This window comes from Heloderma suspectum, chromosome 6 (assembly GCF_057233095.1).
Source record: "Heloderma suspectum isolate Gila_16-S chromosome 6, 16-S_ref, whole genome shotgun sequence".
NCBI lineage: Eukaryota > Metazoa > Chordata > Lepidosauria > Squamata > Helodermatidae > Heloderma > Heloderma suspectum.
Window position 1 is genome coordinate 75,641,517 of NC_139463.1, and position 14,563 is coordinate 75,656,079.

General features: G+C 48.5%; 1 protein-coding gene across 2 annotated transcripts in view; it reads left to right on the top strand.

Moving 5' to 3' along the window:
* Positions 1-14,563, top strand: part of MYBPC2 (myosin binding protein C2) — a 75,272-nt gene that overhangs the window by 58,407 nt on the left and 2,302 nt on the right. For both annotated transcript variants that reach the window (XM_084808304.1, XM_084808303.1), the window contains exons 24-28: positions 3,467-3,662; positions 7,040-7,179; positions 9,027-9,186; positions 10,560-10,696; positions 12,988-13,174. In XM_084808304.1, coding sequence (XP_084664430.1) covers positions 3,467-3,662; positions 7,040-7,179; positions 9,027-9,186; positions 10,560-10,696; positions 12,988-13,174 — 820 coding nt within the window. The remainder of the gene's footprint in view (positions 1-3,466; positions 3,663-7,039; positions 7,180-9,026; positions 9,187-10,559; positions 10,697-12,987; positions 13,175-14,563) is intronic.

Genomic DNA, 14,563 nt, shown 5'->3' on the forward strand with positions numbered 1-14,563 from the left:
ATAGGTTGGCATTTTTGGTGTTTTGCCCCACCCCTTTTGCCTTCAGCTCCGCCCACCACTGGAATGCGGCCCCCGAGAGCTTCCCTGAAATGGAAATCGGCCCTCAGGCTGAAAGAGGCTCAGCACTCCTGATTGAAGTGGTGGTGGCAAACAGCACTACTGCTATTTCCCACTTGCCCTCGCTGTGCTCTGTTGCCATTTTTTTTTGTGCACAGATACACGTATATTATTTGTATAAAAGAGAGGCTGTAGGGCTGTGGGAAGCCAGCAGAGCAATGGTAGCAGTGGTTGGTGGCCACAGGGTGGGTTATTGCCAGACATTGGTAACTCTGACGGGAAGGGCCACAGGGCCAGGTAAGCAGTGATGGCTTTACCATTAGGCAGTTGTTGGTGGCTGTCTAGGGTGGTTTTTTCAGAGAGCAGCCTTTTTGCTGCTGCAGTGGGTGGAGCAGAATGGTCTCCTCCCAGTGCTGCCTTAGTGCCTGCACTTTTATTGCTTAGCTAATGCAAGGAGTGAAGGAAGGATGGAGGACCTGGGGCAGGCAATAGGAGTGGATCTCCCACGAGTCTAGTGAACCAAGGGGAGCACTTGAGCTGCAGCCACTAAACAGGGCCAACAGACAGGGGCTGTCTGTCGGGGCGGAGCCTGGGAGTGCTGCGATCCAAACCCCATGTTTGGAGATGGGGGAAGGGGAGCACCTTTTAATACTGGCCCAGAGCATCCAAATGGTTGTGGGGGTCAGGGAAAGGGACCCAAGGGAGGCTTTGTGTGGAGCTAATCTAAAGATGAAGGATTAAGAAGGGTCTGGGAATGGAGCTGTGATACTTTCATATTTTGCCTGTGGAACCTACTGATGCATGCACTCCGCTTCCCCTAGCAACAAGCAGTTCCAGGGGAAGAGGTACCTGGATTTAGCTTCTTTTTGGAGAAGAGATCACTAACGACCTACTGCATTTTGTTATATTTGATTTACAATTAAGCAAGTAGGATTGCAGAGGTGGAAGCAAGCAGCATAAACATTCCTATCAGGCCATCCTGGCACCTTGGCTCCTGTTTATGTTCTTTGTGGAAGTCCTTCAAACTCCTGATCAAATTTCAATCAAATACAGATGCCTATATTTTCTTCCTCTCTTTCTCTCTCTCTCTCACGTGCACACACATGCACACACACACAGTTCCTTTACTTATTTTAAAACGTTTAGGCCCCCTTTAAGGGTGAGCCATATGTATATAACTTATATATCCAATTTCTCAATAGATAGTGAGCTTCTCCCAAGGCTGCGCAACTTGTGGCCTTCCAGAGGGCTGATGGGAGTTTTAGGCCAAAACTTCTGGATGACCACAAATTAACCGCACTGCCTTAGGCTGTTTTACTCTAGTTGTCCCATAAGCGTAATCATGACATACTAAGGATGATAATTGGTAGGTTTTTAAAATTTCTTTAGGGTGCACCCCTATTGATTGCACCCTTGATGATCAGAAGCCCCTGAACTCAGAGGCTACGATCATCCAATGCAGGGCGGGAAGAGTGGTGGAGATGATCTTCGCCTCCCTGTCCTCCTGCCTTGCATTTTTCACTAGATGGCTTTTTTGTCCATGTAGCAATAGCGCTTCAGAGGGGGAGGGAAGGAGGCTGGTGAGGACTCAGGATAGCATGTATCCTGACCTCTCTGGTCTCCTCCCCACCCTGCCCACCAAAATGCCCCCTTTTCCCTCTCTCCAACATTGCTTTTCCAACCTCTGAGGGCAGCCGATAAGGTTCTTTCCACGCTGGCTGTGATGAGTTGGGGGAGAGGGGGGACCTCTGACTCCCGAATTCGGAGTGCTGTCTCCAACCTCAGAGGGGGGAATCACCAGTATCCTATGAACCCTTAGAAAATGTGTATGGGCCATAGGATTGCTCCCTTAGTGATCTTGTTGCATTGCTCTTCTTTTTTTTATCGCCTGCATTTTTAGGTTTATTTCAAAATAAAATTCCTTAGGTAACAGCTCCGTTACCTCCCCTCAGATCCCCTGCACCTCAAGATGCTTCTGGACTTAGCTAATTCTCTTTGCCTGTCTCTCTGTTCCTTCTGTCCCCCCAAAACTGCTTCTGTTGTTATTTCACACACAGAGACTTTCTGTCAGCCCCTCCCCTGAGTGGTAGGGAGAGTAGGCTGTCACACTCTCAAAGCTGTGATGGCAAACCTTGAAGAAATCTCCAGGGAGCTCCCAGCCATTTGCTTCCATTGAGAAAACATCAACCAGCCACCCCGGTCCAGTCACTGCAACACTGGGGTGGAGAACATGGCCCTTGGGCCACATGCGGCCCTCAGCCTAATTTCATGTGACCTTCAGCATCATCTGGCTCTCCAGATGCTGCAGGCTCACTCTTGCTGTCCAGACTGCCCCTCTGGAAATCACATCCACATCTGCTCTGTGTGTGTGTGTGTGTGTGTGTGTGTGTGTGTGAGAGAGAGAGAGAGAGAGAGAAGGTGAGGGGTGAGGAACCTGTGGCCCTCCAGATGTTGTTGGACTACAATTCCCATCAGCCAAAGCAAGGCCAGTGGTTAGGAATGGTGGAAGCTGTAGTCCAGCAACATATCTGTGGAGGCTGAACCCCATCCCCCAAATAGGTTTAGCACCTTGGTTAGCTCCTTTAGAGTTCTGGCTGGTTCTGACTAAAACCCAGAATGGGTGCACAGCCCCACCAAAATAGGAGCCACCAGCCTCCACTGCAACATCTGGAGAGCCACAAGTTCCTCACCAGTGATATAGTGGTACATTTTGTAGTGCAGGGGCTCATCATGACATTCCCCATAGTCACGCCCCCAATGAGAGGTACAAAAATGCAGGCAGCTGTGTTGATCTATAGCAACAAACCAGTTCTAGCAATTTTCATCTCCATACAGGCCAGATCTTTTGTAAAGCTAATGGGTCTTAATTGTTCAATAAAGATTAGGCCACCCCAAAATACTTTGCATTACAGCAGCGATAGCTTGCAACTGTATTTTCACCCCCCCCGCCCCGCTATGGTGAGGATTGCAGCTAAACTCAGAGGGAACAGGGATTAATTATGAGGGGGGTGGCAGAAGATGTCCCTGCTAAGCAAAAGGTGCTGGGATGGGTTCCCTGCGAGCCCTGGCTCCGCTAAACCACTGTTCCTCACCTCTGAGCTATGCAAGACTGCAAGCTCCACCCACTGTTGGCACTGGCTCTGCCCACCATCAGCTTTGGCTTTGCCACTGTCAGCTGGGATCCCTGATTGGCCATTCCTGCGAGTCAAAGGCCCTTCATAGGAAAAGGGTTCCTCACCCTTGCTGTAGTGCTACATTTCTAAATCCAGCCGTGCCCTAATTGAGGGCTCAGCTGGGGAAAGTTCCTAGCCATGGAATAGAATATGAGCTGCTAAATTGGTGGTGGTCACATGGGGCACTGCTCAAATGAAAACCCCAGCACTGACGCCAAGCATTTTTTCAACTACAGGGCAAACCCCGTCCTGTACTGACCTGGATGAAGGATGGGCGGGCCCTGGACCCCAAGGAGATCCATGTCCACACCTCAGACTTCAATACCGTCCTCTTCATTCGCAAGGCTGAACGGCACCATTCGGGCCAGTACGAACTCTCCGTTCAGATTGAGAACATGGTGGACAAGGCCAACATCAAGATCCGCGTTGTGGGTAAGGACCACCATCCCCTTTGGGGTTCTGTCATTGCCACAGCAAATTTACCGCCCCTCTCCCATTGCAGCATTCTCCACCCCACTGGCTGGGAATGCTGGGAGCAGAAGGCCTTTTTCTGGTCTAAACATGCATAGGATTGTGCCCTAAGTGTAAGTCCCCTTTGCATCAATCTCTGGTTGGTGGATCTCGGGCTTTGTGTAAAAAACAAAGTACATCCGGCAAGCCTTGAATTCTGCCCATTCCTGCTTTAAGAAAATCCACAAGCACACCACCCACTGTAGCCAAATCATGCTCCCCCCACCTCCACAGCCTTCTAAAAAGTGTACCTAAAGGACAATCACAAAAGGAAGTGCAGTGTCCCCTCTCCGGCCCCCTTGTAATGGGAGCCCTGGCCCAGTCCTCCCAATGCTGTCATTTCATGATCATTGCATCTTTCTCGGCCCACATACCTCAGCCCCGGTTTCCGTAACATCACCCTGCCCCCGTCCCTGCAAAATTGCCCCTCTCCCCTTTCTGACATAGCAGCAGCACACCGTTCACTTTTGGGGAACGTCTCTGTGAAGCATGGGCAGTGTGTGTGTGTGTGCACACGCGAACATATGAACCTACCTTGCACCAAGTCAGACCGCTGTCCCAGTGTGGTCTCCTCTGACTGGAAATGGCTTTCCAGGGCTGCAGACAGGGGTCTTTCCATCACCTGTTATCTGATTGAGAGCCAGTGTGGAGTAGGGTTAGAGTGTGGGACTGGGACTCGGGAGATCCAGGTTCTAGTCCCCGCTTGGTGGGGAAGCTCAAAGGCTGACTCTGGGCCAGTCACTGACTCTCAGCCTACCTCACACAGTTGTTGTGAGGATAAAATGAGAGGAGGAGGACCATGTAAGCCACCTTGGGTCCCTTGCAAGAGGTAAAGAAGCAAGAGGAAAAAAGCGGGATATAAATGTAATAAATAAATAAAATCTTCTTCCACAGGGATGAGCAACCTGTGGCCTTCTAGCTGTGGTTAGATTCCAACTCCCATCATGCGTAATTGTTTGCCTGATAGGGGTCAGGGTCCAACCACACCTGGAGAGCCACAGTTTCCTCGCCTTGCTTTAACAGGAGATGCCAGGAATTGATCTTGGGACCTTCTACTACTGAGCTGCTATGGCCCCTCCCTCCCTAATATGTGTGGCTGCCCCCCCCCCCCCGAGTTCCACATGGAGGGCTGCATAAGTACAGGGCGAAGGGAAATAGTTGTGGGGACAGACCTTCAGAGCCTTCTGCTTGTGGGGGGTGGGGGTGGAATTCTGCACATGGAATGTCTGTGGACTTGGGTTCACTTGGCTCAGCAACTGAGGATGAAGGAAGGAAGGCCAGGCTCTGTCCTGTCTCCCCCACATTTTCCCTTTCTTCTCGCTCACTACAGCTGCTAAATTGCTAACAAGCCTTAATCCAGCTCTGCTCTGCCAGTCTCCTCTCCCCTGTGGGAACTCTATATGCTCCCCGCTCCCAGGCCTGGGAGAGACAGGAGAATTGGCATTGGCATGATGCAGCCTCCTGCTGGCTGTGCCCATGGGATGCTGGTCATGACGAGAGGTGCTTCCTGGGGTGGCTTGGCTGTCCCCCTCCCTCTGTCCCTGAGGGGCTTTTGTCTCTGCACCCACTTTCTGTCTTCCAAACCTGCTCCCCTTTCCTGGGGGCCTGGTACCCCTTCCCGCTCCCCAGCTTTCCCAGTCTGTCACCTTCTCTCACCAGCTCCCACCCTTCCCCCACAGAGGAAGGAGCGATCATATTCTGTTCCTCTATATTTAAGCTCCCTTGATGGCTTAAGACAGATGTCCCCCCACCCCGCATCACTGCCAGTGCTGCCAAAAAGACACCCTCCCTCCCACCTCCCCAGACATGTACTTTCTGATCAGCCGCCTCTAATCCCTGTTCGGCTGGCGGAATGTTTGAAGTGAAATTTAGCATCTTCCACGTGCCTTCTGGGAATTTGCCTTTGAAAGAGGAGTGTGTTTCAGAAGGTGCTACCCTCAATGTTCTACCCCACCCCTCCCAACTGTCCTGAAGTCACTAGACAGGCCAGGGTCTGCCACCCACTCCCAAGCCATGTGTGCATGTATTACAATGTGATGAAACAGCTGCTCCCTGCATCTGGTTTGAACTTGGTGTGTGTGGTGAGGACAGGGGGAGAGATGCAGAAATCACATTAGTTTCCTAAATCATCTGCTCTTCCAGCTTAGCAGGCAATAGCAGATGATATACAGTGGGGGTGGGCAACCTAGGGCCACAAGGGGCCCTTGGCCTAATTTCGAAAGCCCTCTACATCAGTTCAGACTTCTGCCAAGAGCAGTCTTTCTCTTTCTGCCACCCCCCCCACCACATACATGGAGAGAGAGGTGGGGTGGCAGAGAGAGGAAGAGAGAGAGAGAAGGGGCAGCAGAAAGACACAGAGAGAAAGGGGTGGCAGAAAGAGAAAGAAAGAAAGAAAGAAAGAAAGAAAGAAAGAAAAGGGGTAGCAGAGAGAGATGGCAGAAAGTGAGAGAGAGAAGGGTGGCAGAGAGAGAGAAGTGTGGCAGACAGAGAGAGAAGGGGTGGCAGAAAGAGAGAGAGAAGGGTGGCAGAGAGAGAAGAGATGGCAGAAAGGGAGAGAGAGAGAAGGGGTAACTGAAAGAGAGAGAGAAGGAGTGGCAGAGAGAGAAGGCAGAAAGAGAGAAGAGTGGCAGAAAGAGAGAAGGGTGACAGAGAGAGAGAGAGAGAGAAGGGGTAGCAGAAAGAGAAAAGATGGCAGAAAGAGAGAGGGGGCAGAAACAGAGAAGGGGTAGCAGGAAGAGAGAGAAGGGGTAACAGAAAAAGAGAGAGAGAAGAGGGTGGCAGAGAGAGAGAGAAGGGGTGGCAGAAAGAGAGAGAAGGAGTGGCAGAGAGAGAAGGAGTGGCAGAGAGAGAGAGAGAAGGGAGTGGCAGAGAGAGAGAGAGAGAAGGGGGTGGCAGAGAGAGAGAGAGAGAGAGAGAAGGGGGTGGCAGAGAAAGACAGAGAGACACAGAGACAGAGAAGGAGAGAAGGGGTGGCAGAAAGAAAGAGTGAGAAAAGGGGTGGCCCCAATCACTTTTGGCTCTAGCCCCACCCACCACTGGCTTTGGCCCCACTCACTGCCAGCATGAAGCCCCTGATATATTAATCCCAAGGGAATGCTGCCCTTGACAGAAACAAGGTCCCACCTCCCGCTCTTAAAGCAGTTCAATGCTTCCACCCACTCTTACTGCTTAATGTGGTCTGGAGATCCTATGGATCCTATTGTACTAGGGGGAACCTTTGTTTACATCATTTTGGCTAATGGACCTTTCTTGGCATTTCCATAAAGATGCAACTCTTTGCTCCCCATTTTCCTCTGCAGAGAAGCCGGGTCCAGCACACAATGTGATGGTGAAGGAGGTGTGGGGTTTCAATGCCTTAGTAGAGTGGGAGCCTCCCAAGGATGATGGGAATTCAGAGATCACTGGCTACTCCATCCAAAAAGCTGACAAGAAGACCATGGTAAGGTTATACCTTTTCCCTATCGGCCAACCTAGTAACACACTGGGTTGTTTCTGGTCCTTGTTGAGAATGTCTACCTGTGTGGCTACTTTGCAACATTGCAAGAAACTGACTGGGTGTTATGATCATCTAATGCCTGTGCGAGGCCAACTGCACTGGCCCCCAGTCTGTTCCCAGGCCAGGTCCAAAGGGCTGGTGTTCACAGCTTAAGACCAGGGTACTTGAAGGACCACATCTCTCTCTTTCTAGCTACTTGTACATTAAGATCTTCAGTTGAGGTCATCCTGTGGGTGCCTCCTTGCCAGCAGAGCAAGGGCCTTCTCAGTGGTAGCACCTCAGAGGGGTTACCCTGACTCGCACCTTATTCTCCTTTTGGTACTGGGCTAACACTTTATTATTTTCCCATTTTTTTTATGCAGTTTTCAACCTGCTGGCTGTTTTATGCTGCTTGTATGATTTTATGGGTTTCAGCTTTATATATATATGTGTCTGTGTGTGTGTTAGTGTGTGTGTGTATGTGTAGATAAACAGATAGATAAATATTTGCATTTTAATTGTTTGATTCTCTTATATTTTGTAAAGTGCCTTAGGAATATAAGTGGAGGTTGGTATAAAAAGACAGATAATTAATAAAGAGATGTGAAACTAGAGGCAAACTCTCACTACATCCTGAGTTAGTGACCCCGATTTAATCTGTATTTATACAAATGGACTGCTGGTTTACTGCTGACATTATCAGAGAAAGCACTCCTCTACCACTGCAGAGGTTCACACTTTGCCAGGCACAGTCGAATGTTAAAATCCAATTTAATTACAGCTGGAAGATCAGGCAGTCATTCCAAGCCTGGTCATAAATAGATGTTTCGGGGATTTGGAGTAATTTTCTTCCCAGAAAGGAAACTTGAGGGGAATGTCCTTTTCAAATGTGTATTATCTTCCATGCTCTCAAATCTTACCCATTTATTTATTAAGGCTGCAATCCTATGGTCCCTGGGAGGATGCCCCAGGGGCCATAAGACATAGCCTCTCTCTCTCCCTCCCTCCTTCCCTCCCTCTCCCTGGCCCAGGTCACATGATCACAGGGTGGTTGACAAACAACGGTGGCTTGTTAACCACCTTGTGCATGCCGGTTGTGTGCCGGCTAATTTGCCTAATTACCCTCACTGAGCGCAGCTTCTTGTCGTCCAAACCCAGTGATGTTGGCTTATTGGGGTGGTTAACACACCACCCAGAATGCATGGCGTGTTGTACTGTAGGGTTGTGGGGTGGTTTGTTAACCACCCCAACAAGCCACCCTTGCTGGGTCTGGGCAACATGAGAAGTTGAGGGGTGGAGGCTTGGATTGGCAACTTGGCGCCTGTGGGTGCTGCAACCCACCATGGCTAATAAACCAGTGGGCTATGGGGATCATGCAAACCAGGTCAACCTCTCTGCCCTTAGACAGTGAGGTCCACAGGCAGAGGAAGAGATCTGCCCTCCCTCCAATTCTGTCTCATTTGGGGGCCCTCCTGCTCATTCTGCTGAGCAGGGCGTTGGACTTCTGCTCCAAAGTCCTGCCCTGATGGTACCACTGATGCACACTGCCATATGGAGACATGGCAGCTGGAACTGGGGCACCAGCAGCCAGTGTCTGAGATAGAAACAGTGGCCATCGGGGTTGCATTACATGTACATATATACAATGTACAGCTTGCCCCACATTGCATCATATACTCCCTCTTCTGGTATAGCCCCCTCTGGTATAGTTGCATGCATTTAATGGCAGGAACTTTCCTAGGCTTAGCCCTGCCCCTACTCCAGCCCCCCAGTATTTCTCTGACCATACCTGTCCCTGCTCTCCATCCCAGGAGTGGTTCAACGTCTACGAGCACAACCGCCTCACACGCTGCACAGTGTCCGACCTCATCATGGGTAACGAATACTACTTCCGAGTCTACAGCGAGAACATCTGCGGGCTCAGCGAGACCCCAGGGATCTCCAAAAACACTGCAAACATTCAGAAAACTGGTAAACGCATCCATCACCAGAGGGATACCTGGTATCATTTCATGCATTGAGAGGGCAATGCATGGAATGATACCTTGGTGGGAGTGGTTAGCAGAAGGGTTTGGGGTGTATTCCAGACCCAAAGAAGAGCAGATGTCCTTTGGGTGACTGGTGAGCTACAGCACAAGCAAAGACTGAAGGGCTCTGAGCAAGGGCAGTGGGGTACTACTGGGTGAGGAGTAGTGCATTGGGGTTGGGGCCAGGTAGGGCAGAACAGGAAGTGCATATCAAAGGCAGAGCTTTCTCGGGAAGGGAGAGCCTAGTGAGCTATACCAGAAATGGAAGGGATGACCAGCATCTCGGACTCCTGTGTTCTTTGGGATGCTTGAGGAACTGAGGGTTTGTGAATTCCAGTACAAACTGACTTGATCTGTAACTTCACGACTAATATGTGGATTGGAACTCAGTTATCCACCAGCGTATGCATTTCCTGAATTTCTAACATAGTTCTTGGCTTGAGAAAAGTATCAAAGTACATTTTAAAATGCATATTTGGAGGTGAAATAGGTTGAGAAACATGTATTTTAGGAGAAAACATGTCTTTGTTTGTTTAAAGCAGTAACACATGGCCCACAGCCCCCTCCCCCCCAAAGTACCAAAGAAACAGTCGAGTTAGTGGTCCGTAGCTCTAAACGGACCAAATTTCGCTTACTCTGGAGCTAAATGTGGCCCACTTAGTGCTCTGTAGCACTAATAGGGCCAGGGGGGCATGTCTGAATATGTTTTTCCACAGGAGGAATGTCCATGGGGCGAAAATGACCCCCCACCCAAAGTTGCCCACCCCTAATTTAATATATGTACAAACCACTTAGCACACCAAAATACCTAAATGGTGTATAAAGTAAGCATCAGTTAAGACACAATAAAATATCAACTCAGCACAATACAGTTGCTGGTAATATACTTAGCTAAAATCATACCCCTGGCAAAGCATGCGTGAATGAACTAGGTTTAAACATACATGGATAACTGAAATATCATTGGGGCACACCTTATATCCACTGGAACAGTGTTCCATAAAGTTGATGCTACTCCACTAAAAGCCCTGCTCTGAGTAGTCACAAGGTGAACCTCAGGAGGCTTACAAATACATATTTAAATATGTACCTAAGTGCAGATTTTCACAAAAATCACAGATGACTGCCAAAACAAGACAAAACAGACTTTTGCAAAAGTGGCACAGGCCAGACATAGGCTGACAGTACAATCCTATAATGCATACTCCAAAGTAAGTTCCATTGAGTTCAGTGGGGATTACTCATAAGATATAGCATTGCACCCTGATCCCCCCATCCCTAGGTTTGACCTCCTGTCTTGTCTCCCTTCCCATCCAGGAATAATTTGTAAGCAGCTGAACTACAAGGAGCATGACTTCAGCATGGCCCCCATGTTCCTGACGCCACTGGTAGACCGAACAGTCGTGGCTGGATACACCACCGCCCTGAACTGTGCAGTGAGGGGGCACCCTAAAGTAAGCACCGAGTGGGGAGATGAAATGGGAGAAACGTGGGCTGGTGGGGCAGCTGCATAGGAAGATGGGAGGGGATGCAAGATCAGAACAGGAAGGGCAAAGAGGAAGAGTGGATGGCTAGAAGGAGAGGGAGGAGTGGACTGGCCAAGAGTGGGCTTTTATATTTTTTCCTTTATTGCTTTTTTATATAATTGTTTTTAAAAACCCTTTTTTATACATAAGAGAAAAAACCCATCTTATAACACTGTGGATGTGATTGTACATTTGATACATTTGAATATGTTGTACATTTAATACAAATGAACACACCCCATCTTATTTTTCATGTTTATTTCTGGGTTCTATTCTTGTCTTCTGACATTTTGCAAATATCCATCTATTGGCTGCTGACATATATTACGAAGGTTCACAGCTACAGTTGTAAAGAGTTAAGGAGACATGTTAGAGGGTCTAAGGCAGCCTTCAGCCTTCCCCAACCTGGCGCCCTCCAGATGTGTTGGGCTGCAATCCCCATAATTCCTAGCTAGCATGGCCAACATATCTGGAGGGCACCTTGTTGGGGAAAGCTGGTCTGAGGTGAACTACATTCCAGAAATCTCAAGAATTACATTTTCCAGAATTCTCCAGCTCTGTTACATGATGACTGTAGATGGTGGAAATCACCTTTTCCACCTGCACAATATCAGTGTCTGCTATTATCAGGATCATATAGCTGGCAGGGTGGGAGGGGTTGCTTGCCCCTCCTACCACCTGTTGATTCTCCCCTGCTAAACCGCCCCCTGTCTGTTTTTAACTAAGTTCTGCCAGCCAGGCTTATGTGAGCAGTGGTGTCGTGGAGCAGAAATGCAGGGGAGCACTGGTCCAAGTACTGTTTCCACAACCAGAGCAATGACATCATCTGCCGGAGCGGGTTTTTTGCCACTGTTGTAAGTTTCAAGGATTGGAGGCCAGGTCTGGCCTTGCACATGCATGATCCCTTCGTTAGGCTTAGACCAGGGGAGCTTCTCTGAAACTGAATTTGGCCCATGGGTTGAAAGAGGTTCCCCACCCCTGACAGACCATTTAGCTGTCATGGTTCATGGGCACTGGGCAACTTCTTCTCCATGAATTTGTCCAATCCACTTTTAAACCCATCTAATCCATTCTTCCCCAACCTGATGCCCTCCAGATGTGTGGGACTACAACTCCCAGCATCCCCCAGGAGTTGTAGTCCAAAACCCGAACCAGGGAGCACAAAGAATTGCTGAACATCACACAGAAATGCCAAGAAGCACCCAACAGTGGTAATGTGCAATTTATTATACAAAAGGTGAAAATGTGCAAAAGCAGGGAAAATCACAATAAAAGCAGTGGGTTGACCAAATAGTCAGCAGCAGTCGCCGTTTATTATTTACTGGCCTAAGATCGGCATGAAAACAGGAAACGGCTGATAGCTGGCAAGAGGAGTAAAAAAAACTGACTGTTTTTTGGTCTTGAAGAAAACTTACACTTGTGTTCAGAGGAAGAATCTGTATTACTTCTGATGAAGACTTTCAAAATGGGCTACACTATTGGATACCTGTTGCCCATCCTCTATGATTTGTGCATTCTTTGCATTTTGTATCTTGAAAGTTCAATCCTCCTTTATTGTCACTTCCTCATGCTTTTGTATATATTGGCCTATTAGTGCTGCTTTTGCACATTTTCAGCTTTTGTATAATTAATTGCACATTGGTTTTTGTTATATTACAACAGTTGGGGGCTTCTTAGCATTTATATGGTGAGTTGTAGTCCAGCCCAGTTGGAGGTGGAGGGCACCAGGCTGGGGAAGGCTGATCAGAGCAGTAGCCACCAGCACACCTTGTGGGAGTGAATTCCCTAAAATGAGTTGTGCGCCATATGAAGAGAAGTACTTCCTTTTGTCTGTCTTAGCTCTATTGCCAAGGGGGGTGCGTTGTCTCCCCATCAAGCTAAATGTGAATTGTTTCTGACTTGCTGAGTGTTGGTGGGACACTTGGAATCCACCTCTGGGAGTCCTGTCAGAGCCTGTGGGTGGCAAACTTTCAAGTTTAGTGATGGGACTAGATGTGAATTTTCCATTTCAAAGCTTAACAATTCAGGAAAGCTTGAGATCTGGTTAGTTTGGGTTTTTTGCACACATTTTAGTTGACATGGTGCTAGTTCTGGGGCATGCTGGGTGATCCAGTTCACAGCCATGACAAAGTGCTTTTGGATTAGAATGGGATGTGTGGTGATCAAGATGTCTGAGCTGGATTCCTTTTCAGTCTCTTCCCACCTGTGTCTCTCCCCAGCCCAAAGTGATCTGGATGAAGAACAAAATGGACATCAGTGGGGACTCCAAGTTTCTGCAGACAAACAACCAGGGGGTGCTGACCCTCAACATCCGCAAGCCAGGTCCTTTTGACAGTGCCACTTACTCCTGCAAGGCCATCAATGAACTGGGCGAGGCCATAGCAGAGTGCAAGCTGGAGGTCAAAGGTGATTGCACGGTGAAAAGGAGCTGGGTTGGAAAACTTGTTCTAGAACCCTGTTCGTCAGTAGGCAGCCAGTGACCACAACTAGGCCTCTACCACTTTCTACTCTCCGTTGCCACTCGTTGCTTCCGTACTAGCCCTTTTCTCTAGAATTGCATTCTTTGTTCATTCTTTTTTTCCAGACAATTCAGTCATTCTTATGATATAGTAACATTCCGATGTTTTGTGTCATTATCCTTCTGTGTTTTTTTAGACCTGATTTGTGACCTGAATATTTTTTGCAGTAAAATGTATTTCAATGTGTCCAGCATGGACAGGCAAGGCACTATTGAGGCTTTTAAGGGCTACGGTGTCTTTAATTAAAACATTCTTGTTTGCCAGCTCTGCTTTTTTTATTGCCTTTTATGTTCAGAGTGGCTTGGGAATTAGTGATTCTAATTTGGGAAGGAGCAGATGATCCCACAGGCCAATCACGTAACTGCTATGCCTGCAGGGTGTAGGTATGACAGATTAACATGGATCAGTTACTCAACTGCTTTCATCTCCACAATATTTGAAACAATGTGGAGATACAATCCACATTGAAACAATATTTGAAACAATATTTGCTTAAAAGCAAAGGAAAGACAGATTTTTCACAACCTTCTCATGCTGGTTTGGGAGGTGGGGAGGTGAGGTGATGCTAAGCTGCACGATAGATTTTGTGGACAGAATCAGGGAAGCAGCTATCGATTCAGAGGTTACAGTTGCACCGATGTCTGTGCGGCAGTAGCCCTTCTCTCTCTCTCTCTCTCTCTCATGCAAACGCACATGTAAATAAATCACTGTTATATTCCTTCAAGGGCATTTTGCTCCCATAATGATAAAAAAGCTACATAGCCAGTCTATTGGTATACAGCAGAAAGGAGTCAGGGAGTGAACTAGAGAGGTAGGCGAGGGAGCATGGCTTACCAAACCTTAGCCCCAGGATCTGTTTCCAATGCCAGGGCTCAGTTCTGAAACCCAAGAACTAATAATAAAAACCAGCGACCCTGACATTTGAAGAGTGACTTCCCTCACCAGTTCTGTACGGTCACTTCACACCCCTGAAATGGGTAGGTATTAGGGGTTTCGTATGAATTTCTATAGAGTAGGGGCAGGGAACCTGTACCCATCCAGATGTCATTGCACTCCAGCTCCCATCAGGCCCAGCCAGCATGGCCAACGGCTAGGGACCAGTGGAGGTGTTGTCCAGCAACATCTGGCAGGCCAAACGTTCCCCAGCCCTTCTATAGAGAATGACACCCTTACCTTCTAACACAGCGGGCTTCTCTCCTGTCTCCTGCAACCACTTGAAGCACCACGTAGTACAGAAGCCCAGGCACCCCACCCTGTCCCCAAAGTGTAGAAGTCC